The sequence below is a fragment of the Equus przewalskii genome, chromosome 10, assembly GCF_037783145.1.
Source record: "Equus przewalskii isolate Varuska chromosome 10, EquPr2, whole genome shotgun sequence".
Taxonomy (NCBI): Eukaryota; Metazoa; Chordata; class Mammalia; order Perissodactyla; family Equidae; genus Equus; species Equus przewalskii.
This window is the reverse complement of record NC_091840.1, coordinates 20,635,814-20,649,276: the sequence shown is the minus strand read 5'-3', so window position 1 is coordinate 20,649,276 and position 13,463 is coordinate 20,635,814. Positions and strand designations below refer to the sequence as shown.

General features: G+C 48.6%; 1 protein-coding gene across 4 annotated transcripts in view; it reads right to left on the bottom strand.

Moving 5' to 3' along the window:
• Positions 1-1,143: 1,143 nt before the first annotated feature.
• Positions 1,144-13,463, bottom strand: part of STAT3 (signal transducer and activator of transcription 3) — a 62,072-nt gene continuing 49,752 nt past the window's right edge. The window contains exons 12-24 of one of the 4 annotated variants that reach the window (XM_008519204.2): positions 12,738-12,767; positions 12,545-12,638; positions 12,397-12,444; positions 10,434-10,517; positions 9,588-9,686; positions 9,319-9,454; positions 8,535-8,587; positions 8,203-8,297; positions 7,940-8,079; positions 7,226-7,438; positions 4,229-4,271; positions 3,839-3,951; positions 1,144-3,203 (exon numbers count right to left, since the gene is read on the bottom strand). In XM_008519204.2, the coding sequence (XP_008517426.1) occupies positions 3,148-3,203; positions 3,839-3,951; positions 4,229-4,271; positions 7,226-7,438; positions 7,940-8,079; positions 8,203-8,297; positions 8,535-8,587; positions 9,319-9,454; positions 9,588-9,686; positions 10,434-10,517; positions 12,397-12,444; positions 12,545-12,638; positions 12,738-12,767 (1,204 nt within the window). In that variant the 3' untranslated portion in view covers positions 1,144-3,147. The remainder of the gene's footprint in view (positions 3,204-3,838; positions 3,952-4,228; positions 4,272-7,225; positions 7,439-7,939; positions 8,080-8,202; positions 8,298-8,534; positions 8,588-9,318; positions 9,455-9,587; positions 9,687-10,433; positions 10,518-12,396; positions 12,445-12,544; positions 12,639-12,737; positions 12,768-13,463) is intronic. The other 3 variants (XM_008519206.2, XM_008519205.2, XM_008519208.2) reach the window with 3 other exon arrangements.

Here is a 13,463-nt window from a genome sequence, read left to right as displayed (position 1 = left end):
TGGGGCAGGAATTACTGGCGGTGGGGGCACAAGGAACGGGGAAGGACTGTGGTCCGGGTCTCTCCTTCTCAGCTGCTGCTCTAAGCAGTCTTGAAGCTGGCTGCTGAGGGTCAGAGCCACCAAGACTCTCAGCCCTTCCGGGCCAGGGGCAGCGCAAGCCTCAGTAGTCCCACCCACCCTGGCCTCTTCCCAGAGACCAGCAGGTGGCACCATCCCACTGCCACTGTGCTTTCTAATTATTGGCCTGAGACTGGGAGGGCGGCTGAGGCCAAGAGGGGGACAGTCTCCCCATTTGGCCTCCCCTGGCACCAAGGTGCAGGTGCTGTCACTGGGGTCCTTGAGGGGTAGGGGGACATTCGGGAGCAAGGACCTGTTGTCGAGGTTTCTTCAGAGCTCAAAGCAAGGTTAGGGGGGCTTGCAGCATGCCCCAAGGAGCTGCAGGGGCCCAGAGCGGGGCTGGCGGGGGTGGGTGGGGAGGGAAAGCAAAGCAGCCGCCAGCCGCCACCGCCTGAGTGGCAGTAATCTGCCGTTCCATCTCTGCAGGGGAAGGCAGCTCATATCTCACACCCAGGCTCCGTCTCCATGGTACTCGGCACAAGGGGAGGGGTGGGGGGGAAGCCAGTGAGTGGGCGCACTGATGTCAGTGGATTATCACCACTGACTGCCCAGGGCACAGCAGCAGCCAGTTAATAACGTGTTTAAGTTCATCCCACTGGGGGAACTGAAGAGAAAGTGATAATGGAGCAACTGTGGAAGGGGAGGCCTCGGGGGTGGAGTGGGAGTATCTTCGCCCCAACCTCCCTTAGGTAGCTTATCTGACCCCAGACAGGACACAGCTTGCAAAGGCCCGGGCAGGGAGGAGGGAGGAAGAAGGAGGGAGAAGGGAGGCCTCCACGCAGACACCTTTGTACCGGACCCCTGGCTCCTCCAGTTACCCCCACTTGGAGGCTGCTGGCTAACGTAAGATGGGGGTGCTAGGAGGGCCTGCGTCAACTTGGGATGAGAGGCTAAGGCGACCAGCCGGGAGCAAGGGCAACCATCTCCTCTGAAGACTCAGACTCAGCCTGTGTGTCAGGCTGCCCTGAACTGAAGCAGGGGAAAAGGGAATCTCCACCAACCAGACACAGAGCTGCCACGCTATCAGACGGTTCCTATATAACTTTTATTTCTGGAAGTTAAAGTAGATACAGCAATATACAAAAAAAAAAAAAAAAACCCACAATAATATAAATTTTTACACTATGAAGTATACATTGGAATTTGATGCAGTGGCCAGGACAGCATCTTACAAACCGCCATACAGGCAGGTTAAGCCATCCATGGGAATCCCTGGGCTGGGCTGAGCTGGGGTTGGGCAAGTCCCGGAGGATTCGGTTCTTTAAGGGAGAGGCCAGGACAAGTCTCAGGTCCTCTCAGAACTTTTGTTACAATCAGAGTTAAAAGCAGATACACACGCTACCTCAAAGCCGCAAACATTACAATACCTGCTCCAGAGAGCCTGGATCCTAGCGCCAGGTCCCTCTGATCTAAATCTTCTTTCAGTTTATGAGTTAAGCTTATTATGAACCAAAGAGTGTTGCTGGAGAAGGGAGAGCTCTGTAGCATCTATCAACCTTTCTAGGAAGGAGGACAGGCGTGGCCAAGGGCAATCCCTGTTTGAATTGGAGAGAAGGGCCTCATCCCCTTGCTTTAGAAACCGGAAAATTTGGGTATAACATACAGCATTCTGTAGCAATTGTGATCAGCTGAGACACGGTTTTGGCCCACCCAATCTAGCCATGCCTCTGGGTCAGAGGAGGCCCAAATATCAGAGACCACCTTGCAAGCTACTAAGTATTCAAAATGCACAGTAAATGTGAGTTGTTCTGCCTCATCTGCGGGGCCCCAGTGGGAGGAGATAGACACCAGCACTGGAGGGAGGCCGAGGTGTACACTCCCTCACGGGAAGGACAGGCCTCGAGTTTATCAGTGAGCCTTCGCCCCTGGGTCAACCAATGAAGAAGCGATTACAGGTGCCCCGGGAATCACCAAGAAACTGGGACAAGAACCATATTCCCTGAGCTCAACCAAACCCTTGGCTGGGGCCCCACTGTCTAAGTCACGTCCAACTTGTAACTTTCTCCCTCTTATTCCAAGAGGTCCTGAGACCAGGATTCCTAAAGCAAACAGGACAGGGAGCTTTAGACACTGGAAGGAGCCTCGCCACAAGGTGGGTCAGGGGGACGGGGAAGGACCCAAGGATCATCCCATCCCTTATAAGGCACCCACAGAAACAACCCAGGCTCTGAAACAGGCGCGGAAGTCCAGGGAGAAACGGAGGACAGGCTGTCAGCGTCCCTCTGCCCAGCCCGACCTACTAATGGGCCAACACATTAAAGGCAAAAATAAAAACTTTGTTTATAAAAAAAAGTCTAGAATGTTTAAGTTCTCCTTAAACTTTTCTATTTCAAAGCCAAAGGCCAAGCCACAGCTTCAGATGTCTTTGAAGAGTTGGATCTGAAGCCCATCTCAGGGTTTATATAAATTATCAGCCTGAAGAAAGCTGAATGCCTAAAGCACCAAGAAGGCTCTTAACTGAGTTTCCTACATACAGGAAAGGCTATGCCTGCACAGGGGTTTTGCCTTTTGAAATTTTTTTTTTTTAAGTTTAAAAAGAAACTTATGGGCTTTGAAAATCCTGTCTGCTATTTGGACATTAGCAAGGTTAAAAGTGCAACACCAGGAGCATGCAGCCAGAGGTGGCCTGCGGCATCAGTGTACAGAAGAGGCAGAGGGATGCCACCGGCACCAAGAGGCACTTAGCCAACAACAACAACAACACAAAGCTGCTGAGAAAGGGGGCAGGGGAGCAAAAGAGACAAGACACTGCCTCTTTCTCCCTCTTGCCGCCCCTTCCACATCCCCTGATCACAGTCTCAGAGAATGCATTCTTACTTGCATTTAGATAAAAGCATATCACCCATATTCACTCATTTCTCTATTTTAAAAAGTGCCCAGATTGCTCAAAGATAGCAGAAGTAGGAGATTAAAAAAAATCTGGAACCACAAAGTTAGGAGTTCAGCTGCTCTGGGGTTTGGCTGTCTGAGGGGTGGTGAACACAGGTAGGCGCCTCCGGCATCTCGTGCTCGGCTTCCGTCCTTGGCTCCTCACATGGGGGAGGTAGCGCACTCCGAGGTCAACTCCATGTCGAATGTGAGGGACTCTGAGGAACAGGCAAGGACAGCGATTTCAGTTGCCTGAGCCCTACAGCTGGCAGGGCACACACCCTTAGCCCTTCAGGGGACAGAGGCTCAGACCACTGCTGCCATCCAGTCTCCTGCCCCTGTTGGCCAAAACAGGGTCGGATAATCCAGATTTACTCTCCTCCCTACAGGGTTTCGCCCTCTGGAAAGGCTCGGTCTCCTTCCTACCTTAACTCATTCCCAACTCTCCATGCTTAAAGGAGATCTAAGGCTGCCCTGTTGAATGCGGCAGCCTGGAGCCACAGGTGGCTACTGAGCACTTGAAGTGTGGCTCGTCCAGCCTGAGATGTGCCGTAGCTGTAAGATACCCAGCAGATTTCAAAGACTTAGTATGAAAAAAATCTCATGAAGTTTTTCTTACATGTTGAAATGCTAAATTTTGGATTTATTGGATTAAATAAAACATATTAAAATTAACCACAGCTGTTTCTTTTTACTGTTTTTTTTTTAACGTGGCTACTAGAAAATGTATACTTCCACCTGTGGCACACGTTCCGTTCCTACTGGAGGGCGCTGCTCTAGAACCTCCTTCTACCAATTCGTGTGACCAGCTCTTGGACACAAAGGGGACAAGGCCTGTCAACCAAATACTCACCAAACTGCCCTCCTGCTGAGGGCTCAGCACCTTCACCATTATTTCCAAACTGCATCAATGAATCTAAAGTGCGGGGGGACATCGGCAGGTCAATGGTATTACTGCAGGTCGTTCTGTAGGAAATGGGGAGCAGCGGGAGGGGAGAGGGCCGGGTTGACAAGACACAATGGAGAAAAAAAAAAAAAGAACAAAACACACACACACAAGCCATCAAACTCTGGTCTCCAACAGAAAAGTAAAAGCTCAAGGTTTTAAACACACAGGTCACTCTGAATTCTAAACATCACCCAGGGACTTCCACCCTCACAGGGTGACTCTCACCCGTGTCCTCCTCCCGGGACGACTGAGGACACTCGAAATGAAGGCAAATTGGGAAAGGAAGCCACTTACGGTGTCACACAGATAAACTTGGTCTTCAGGTATGGGGCAGCACCTGGAAGAAGAAAACTGGGGCTCACTGATTGTGACCCCGAGCTGGGTCCAGGGCAGGAGGAAGCCGGCCACCTCCCCAGGGCTGGCTTGAAGCTCACTCCATCCTGAGCAGAGACTGCCTGGACCCCCAGGGCTGCCCTCCTGCACTGGGCACCAGGTGGCGTCCCAGGGCTGCCCTTGCACTCGGCACCAGCTGGTGTCCTAGGGGCCCGCAGTGTGGAAGTCCAGTGCTTCCCATGAAGCTTTCCTGACCCACAGAGACGTCAGCACACCCTTGTCCCACCTGAGCCTGGACAAACGCCAGCCCTGTGCTCATTCTCTCCCTAGATCATGTAAACATTCAACTCCCTGAATGTGGTCTGAGGATTCTATTCTGGCTTGGTTGTATCTCTTCAATAACTTCTCTGCATGCAGGAATGGGGCATATGCAGTCTGGGCTATCCTGCTTAGACACCAAAGTCACGGCGGCTTTAAGAGACTGCGGAAATGCTAATACAGTTCCAAGCAAGGGGTTATACCTTCTATTCTTATCAGCACTCATCTGCGTCGCTTACATTTTTAGGTGAGGGTATCAGTAACTCCCTGGCTGGATAACCACATCACACCCAAAGCAGCCTCGGTGTATAGGGAGGATGTCTTGTGGGGCGGTACAATTGACTCTGGACTGGAAGACAGGAGGCCTGGGCTTCCTTATGTCTTCAACAGTGAAGCAGCATGGGGCCAGGCACTTTGGCTCATGTGTAAAATAAGAGGGAGCAGGAGACAGAGGTGCCCATCTCTGTCATTTGTAATCCTTGTTCTACAGCTAGAAATGGTATGATTGGAATAAATGAATTTTAGGTGGTCAATGCTTATACCAAGAGGCCAAGGAACCTTGGAGACACTGGCGTGAACAAACCTCTTAGGAGGCATGGGGCAGGCGGGGTGGGCTGAGAGAAGTACAGTTAAAGCTTGGGGCTTACAGAGAAACTGAGGGATCAGAAAGTATGGAAATCAGAGAAAAGGCATCATCAAGGGGCCTAGACTGCCATCGGAGTTTATTTTCGGCCAAGAAATAGATTAATTCAGTACAGAATTCAAAGCAGCTACCAAGGCAGGCTTCTGGTGTCTTATAAATCCTTTTTGGCCTAGACCTGAGAGGAGCTGACACCCCAGGCAGAAAAGGATTTAATTCCCCAGTGATCAAAGAAGCTGAGAAAAATAGCTTCAGCCTGAGATGCAATAGCAGAAGCAAAGGAGAACTAAGACTAAAAGCCAATTTACGGCTCTGTACAAGAAAGTAAATGTACTTTATCCAATTTGTAAGGGAAGGGATTTGTCGTTTCTAAGAGGGGCCTCTCCCCTCAAGCCATCAGGAAATACTGTGTGGGCTTCTGGTGGAGCAGTAAGGAGGAAGAGTCCTGGGAAGACGGTGTATCTCTGTAATTGGGACACAATTAGACCTTCAGGACGGAAAGAGAGGAAAGGGGCACAGACCTGTCTCCCCCAGGACTCCCACTCTAATACGGGGACTCCACACACCTCGCCAGGCCCTACACCCCTGACCCCAGCACCACGCTGACACCTCACCGAGCCCCTCAGAGCACACGGCTTACATGCGCCTCCCCAGGAGGCAGGCAGAGCACTCAAGTAATGAGGTCCTTTCTGGCGACCAGTGTCTTGCCCCTGAGGAAACACTGATGACTCCAGGCAGGAGAAGACCAGGCTCCCAGTCACACAGGAGGGTAATGGTAATGGAGGGCGCAGCCCAGACTGGGAACTTGGATCTCAAAAGCAAAATTAGTCTAAAGACCAGCACTTGAACCTAAAAGTCCTTTGCAGAAGGAACAAAGAGGAGTGTGACAGGGGCTGATAAACAGATCCCCCAACCGAAGCAGAACGTGGAAAGACAGATAAGGAGCAGACAGGAAGTGAGAGTTCACCTCTTCTAGAGGATGAGCAAAACTCAGTACCAGAACAAAGGAAAAGGGAAGGCCAATTGTCATTTAGCTCAAATTCCCTCTTCCACGTCCCATTCTTCCCATCCCAAGAAGCTCCTCAGAGGGGATTCCTAGGAAAAAGCGCGAGGGAAGCTGCTGGGTTTGTGTGTGTGAGTTATTTGCACAAAAACAGGTTTTTTTCAAAAGCAACTGGGGCAGGGAAGCTAACCTCAAAGAATCGCTTTAAACCCCTTCTGCTCTTTGATTAAGTTAAATAAAAATGAAGACGGGCACATCACAGTCTCCTCACCAGGATCTGGACGAGGACCCAGAGAGTCCAAGCAACAAACGCTGATGGGAACAGACCAGTGGGCTCTGCACCTCTGCGCTGATAACAGCGCTCGAGAGTACAGGCTGGAGGTAAGAGAGTTTACACAGAACTTACATAAACACATATGCTCCTGCACATTAAAAAACATCTTATTTTCAACAGCTGCCCATTCTAAATTCCAATTCTGCACCCTCCCACCAGTTACTGTCTTCCCCTTCAACCACCACTCTCCCCGACTCTGGCCCAATGCTGCCAACCCTCGTTTCCCCCAGAAAGCCGTTCTTCATCCCACTTGACACTGCTTACATTGTTCAGTGACCGGGAGAGGAAACACACTAGACTGAAGTCTGAGTCGCAAACCTTCCAGCATCTAATGTAAGAAGCACTGTGCTAGCTGGGTGTCCTGCTACTAAAGGATTCTGCTCTCGCTTTCTCTTCACAGCATTGTAGGTATGTCTGGGGTGTGTGCGTGCTATTTCCCCCTTTAGACTGGTGTGTTCCCGGGGACAGAGACTGGCGACTCTGATTCCTCTCCTCTCTCCAACGCCATCAGCCACCTCGGAAGACATTCACTACCAAGTTCTTTCCCATAAAGAGGAATAAAGATCACCAGGTTCTTCAGGCAGTTACCTATCTGCGCTCCAAGGATCCTCCAGTTTCCCGCTTCTCCCTAGAATTAAGTGCCTGACGAGGAAAATCAACAACTACCTGGGTCGGCTTCAGGATGCTCCTGGCTCTCTGGCCGACAGTACTTTCCGAAGGCCTCCTCCTTTGGAATGTCGGGGTAGAGATAGACCAGCGGAGACACCAGGATATTGGTGGCATCCATGATCTTGTAGCCCATGATGATCTCAGCAAACGACATGTTGTTCAGCTGCTGCTTGGTATATGGTTCTACTGACTGGATCTGAGTCTTACCTGTCATGGGATATGGGAAGGGAAGATAATGGAACCGATGGCTAGGTAATCTCAGAGAAAACTACCTGATTTATTTTTCCTCAAAGGGGAAAGACTTATGCCAACCTAGTGCCTGAGAGCCTGAATATCCTGCCCTGTCTCCTGGCACTGTGGAAACGTTCAGCTGGCTTCTGGAGAGGCTATCCAGTCAGGTCACAGGTAATACACTTGAATAACTACTTGCAGGAGATTTATTAAGAGGGTAGGTAAGAAGGGAGATGAAGAATAAAATTTAAATTGCAAATTTCTAGGCAAATATTAGCCCCTGGAACAAGCAAAGCAAAATTGGCAGACCAATCCTCCAGCTGGTAGAATTTAGAGAAAAGAAGTCACTCAAATGTTTTACAAGTCTGAGCCAGGGGAGTGTGGAGCCATCTTTGACCACTAGGGGTCAGTAGGTGCTTGCAGCCAAGGCTGCAGCAGCAAGTGCCAGCACATGGGGTGGGAGAAAGCCAAGCCTACCGCTGATGTCCTTCTCCACCCAAGTGAAGGTGACGCCTCCTTCTTTGCTGCTTTCACTGAATCTCAGCAGGAAGGTGCCTGGGGGCTTGGTGCTCAAGATGGCCCGCTCCCGCTCCTTACTGATAAAGCCCATTATGTACCTGGAGCCAAAGAAAAGCAACAATAACGTTTGGCCTGATAGGGTACCCCACCAACAGCCTGCTGACAGAGCAGGTGACTTGTTATACCTGTGCACTCGGCCAGACCCAAGAATTTCCACCTACCCTTCATTCCAGAGGGCCAGGATGTACTTTTTCACAAGATCAATGATATTGTCCAGCCAGACCCAGAAGGAGAAGCCCTTGCCAGCCATGTTTTCCTGGAAAAAAGAATAATGGGAAAGTCAAGCCTACCACCATCCCAGCTACTTCCTTCCTAGGGGCATGGTGCCACCAAAATCCTCAGGCCCATCTACACTCAGGCAGGCCCTACTGGCCACTGGACTAAGAGTCTAGGGCCTTCAGGCCCAGTGCCATCCACGACAACCTCACAGGTGAGCATTGCCTCCTACTCCCACTCCCAAGAGGTGGCCACAGGATTTAACAAGATCACTTACTTTGCAAAATTTAGCCCACGTGATCTGACACCCTGAATAGTTCACACCCGGCCCTGAAGGGAAAAAAAAAAGTAGTATAATTTTCAGCTTTGAATCAAGATCTTATTTCTTAAAACAGAACATACACTCAAACACATTTGTCCCACAATGGGCCATGAAACCACTGGTTTTCATGTATTTGAAGGGTGCCACTGCTGGATGTGTCCGTGTGCACATGTGCACAGACGCACATACACCCAACCCCATCATTTGATCACCTGAGCTGTTGCAGGGCCCAGCAGAGGTGGCGGATGAGGTATCAAGTCCCCACTGCTCTTCCTAGCCTCGCGTGGCGGCTCAGGGACCAGCAGCACACACTAATAAGCTGACAGCTAGTGTTAGAGGGCCACATTTGGTGGCAGCACAGGACAAAACTACTTACAGTCCAGGCAGCACATAAAATATTCTACTAACATTTTTTTCCAGGGGAAAAATTTAAAAACAAGCCTACAGTTTATTGAAGAATGGACAGGGATGTCAAACCTCTAGCTCCGTCTCTGACGCGCACTTAAACCACCGTCCTAAGGTTAGATAAAGCAGCGCCCTGGCGGGCGAGGAGACGGCCACCAGGAACAAGGAAATCTGCCTCCCACCTCCTACACTGGTCAACAGGAAGCCGACGTCTTCTGCGCCCTGCTTCTCCCCTACTGCAGCATATGTGTTCTGGCTCCGTGCTCAGTGAATTTTCCTGAATGAACGGCCCCTTTTCTGAGGACGGCAGGAGGGAGAAGAGGAAAGCACTGACCTAAGAGTTTCTCTGCCAGCGTGGTCAACTGCTCGATGCTCAGTCCCCGCTTGGTGGTGGAGGAGAACTGCCAGCTCAGCACCTCGGCCACTTGATCCCAGGTTCCAATTGGGGGCTTGGTGAAAAAGTTCACGTTCTATTGAAAACGACACATTTGCTCACTTACACAGGAGGCGGTGCTCGATGACCTGCACTAGGTACCGCAATGACCTCCAGGCACGGAGAAGTCGGGGGCGGGGGAAAGGTGGTTTCAGAGGATGGGCACTCACCTTGGGGTTGTTGGTCAGCATGTTATACCACAAGATTGAGGCCCAGGCATTTGGCATCTGACAGATGTTGGAGATCACCACAACTGGCAGGGAGTGGGTCTGTGGAGTAAGTGGGAATGAGCTGGGAAGGCAGAGCGCCCTGAGGGCTTCAGAAATGTCTTCGCCTATATCTCCCAGGGTTCAGAATAAACAGACATGCCGAAAACCATAACCACGGCCGGCCTTCAGGGAGGAGTGTGACTGAGTCAGCTCAAGACCCAGAGTGGAACGAACACTCAACACCGGCCACGGGACCCAGGGTTGCTCTCTGAACACAACCAGGACCCTGTAAAACCTGACTTGCTCAAAGCTGGACTCACAGTCCCCGGATTCTCCATTTATAAAACCTGGCAGGCATTCTTCAAGAATTGAAGCTCTCTTTGCCCATTACACAGAGAGGTCCCAGAAAGCAGACACTAGGATTCCTGTTTTTTCAGGTATATCTTTTACTTAAAGATCAAGAAAGCTGGGAAAAGAGAATCTCAATCCCATGGTTTACTAAAAACACTGGCTATTTAAAGACTATTTTGCTCAAACTTTATAAAGTCAACTATAATCAATTTCTGAATACAGATTTTCACATCAAGTCAGCTGAAAGTTGAGTATATATATACCTTCTAAGCACTCAGGCAAGACTTTATTCTCGGATGGAATACTAAAGATTTTTTGGAGAAAAATAAGCCAAAATAAACACAGTGCTTAGCAAAGAGTCCTCGCTCCACCTCTTGTAGTAAAAATCCCAACTAGAAGCTCCTATCCTGAATCACCCTGCACGGAGCTCTACCCCAATTCTGCGGCAGCACCCACCTCAAGGTCAATCTTGAGGCCTTGGTGATACACTTCAGTCTCAAAGGTGATCAGGTGCAGCTCCTCGGTCACAATCAGGGAGGCCTACAATAACGAGAAGGACACTTCCTCAGGAAGAATGGCATTTGGCACTGACAGCCAGAGCTGAGGAGAGTGACAGCCACAGCCACACTGCAGGAAGAAAGCTAATGCACCAGGCGGCCACGGACAAACCGCCAGGGACACAGCCCGAGCACATGCTCGCTTCAACACTAAGACTCCAATGCTTTGATTCTCAACCTGATCTTTTACTGGCTTTATTCTAACATTACAGAGATCCAGTGGGTTATTTGTAAAACAGGTGAGGCATAAAGCATAACAAAACAATGAACACCTGTGAACCCACCATCCAGTTAAAGGAAAAGATCATTTCCACTGAGATTCTCAGGGTGCCCTTCCCCGGTCCCATCCCTGTCCTTCCTCCTTCAGACGTAACTGCTATTTTGTCTTTTGGGTTTATCATTTCCTAGCTTTTCGTTATGGTTTTACCATATTTATATCTCTAAACAATGTATGTATTGTTTAGTTCTGGATGCTCGTGAACTTTATACATATGGAATCACACCCTATATATTCTTTAGTGACTCACTTTCTGCACCCATGTGGCTGTGTGCATCTGCAATTTATTCATTTTCATAGCTGTAGAGTATTCCATCATATGACTATACCACAAATCATTTATCCATTCTAGTGTTGATGGGTATCTGGGTTGTATTTAGGACTTAGAATCAGGCTGTGACATTTGTACACGTGTCCTGGTACACACGTGCAAAGATTTCTCTCTTGTTAATCCTGGGAGTGGCACTGCTGGTTTACAGGGTATGTTCATTTTTACAATGCCAAATTGTTTTCCAAAGCAACAATTTATATTTCTTCCAGCAATGTTACAACCGCATTTTGCATAAGAACGACCAGTTCTCAGAACTGAATTCTCAGAAACAGAATTCCAATTCATTTTCAAAACACTCTTTGTAATTACAAAAGTAATACATGTTCAGTTTAAAACACAAGTCCTACAGAGACAGTACAGAGTAGCCCTGGATACTGACAGCAGCATGAATACATAAGCACTGTTTGGTATATATTTCTCTGGAATTTTCTGATGTATATATGAATACACAAAAAAAAGTATAGTAAATTTTTTAAACAAATAAACTAATACCCTACTCAAACTGTTTTGCATCTTGCTTTTTCTAAACAAATATGCCACATGTTTTTCTATATGATTGTATATCGACCACCTCACTGTTTAACTACTGTCAAATATTATAAATTCAATTTGTTTCTTCTTTTTAAAACATTTTAGAGAAGAGGGAAGGATGGCTCAGGGGACACTTACCAGAAAAAGAAAAGTGTCATAATTTTTTTAAAAGATTAAAAAACTAGTTTTTGGTCCCATTTACCATTTTTTATGTTTATTCTTGACACTAAAAGCGAATACTCTGAATCAATGGGAGGCAGAAAAGAAATAAGGGGGATAAACAACAAGATAGTTTTGTTCTTTCTCTTAAGTGTTTAACTCATATTTGTTACAACCTTCCATCCCACCTCAGAGAGAGACAGGTCACCAAAAATGGAGTCAAGCAGTGTCGGCTGGTAAAAGTTGGATGGGGAATTCGGAAAGCCCCGAGCAAGGTAGAAAGCTTCTTTTCTACTGAATGGGTGTGGTAACTTGGTGAGGGACTTTCCACTCCTCCCGAAAGATGAGCTCACTCCAGGGACAGTGAAGGAAATACTCCAAGCCAGAGAACTTCATGGCGTCTGTGACCTGTGATCATGCCATTTTGGCCCACAGTGACTTTCCTGCATGACTCCAGCGGAACCAGTAGTTTGGTGTTTCTAATTCTGGGCAGTAAGAAGGCTCTTTCTCTCTCCCCCTCAAAGAAAACACTCCCACTTGGCATTCATCCCCACCAAAACTTACGTCACAATTGGCTCGGCCCCCGTTACCACATCTTTGCTCTCTCAGGGTCTGTAAGAAAAGCAAAGAGCACCTCTGTCACACGAGGCTGGCCTAACCTCTCCCTGTGCCAGAGGCTCTCGGAGAAGGGGTTCCAGGCTTCTCCACGTACCAAGTGTTTGAACTCTGCAGAGAGGCTGCCGTTGTTGGACTCTTCCATGTTCATCACTTTTGTGTTTGTGCCCAGAATGTTAAATTTCCGGGATCTGAATTACAGGAGAAAAACCAACCACACAGGTGACTGAGTGGCCAGAGGACAAATGTAGATTAAATAGAACAAATGGAAGCCTCTAGGCTGAACTCACCCTCTGAGAGCTGCAACGTCCCCGGAGTCTCTGTTAAGAACACAAACTGGTGTTAGACCCTGTGTTTCTTCAAAGTACTCTGATGGAAAAACTGCTGTGCTCCCGGGAATTTCTTTAGACTATTCAAATACATTTTATATGCGAAATTTAACAACCTTGTACATGCTTGAGCAGTAAACACAGCTGGTTGCTTACTTAACATCTACTCCCCCCTTCCTCACAGATCCTCAATTCCGCTCAGGTAGGCTTCCCATCCCCACCTCCAGGGGATCCTGATCATTAAGTCCATCTGAACATAGCATGCCCATGGTGCAGTGGTCCAGGGGTGAGGACCTCACCTATACTGTCTCAATCAGACTGGGAAGAAATTATATCCCAGGTTCCCAGGTTGGAGATTTATATTCCACAGCTTCATCTGAACAGGAGCAAGGAAGCCTGTCGCCTTAACTACCACAAGCAACCATGCTGCAACCCAGAAGGGAATCAGGTGCATGCAATACTTATGATGGCAGAGAAGATTCTGGATCCTTGATGACATTCGCGAGTGACTGATCTCACTGTCCGGAACTTGCCCTAACTCTGCATTTCCAGTTATATTGGGTTGCAAATTTCTCACTATTTAAGCAACACTGGGTTTTCTGTAAAGGTTTACTGCTACCTGTAACTCAGAGCAACCCATCTGGTACAGCTGGAAATAGTCTTCCCATGTGTTCACTGTCTTTTAAC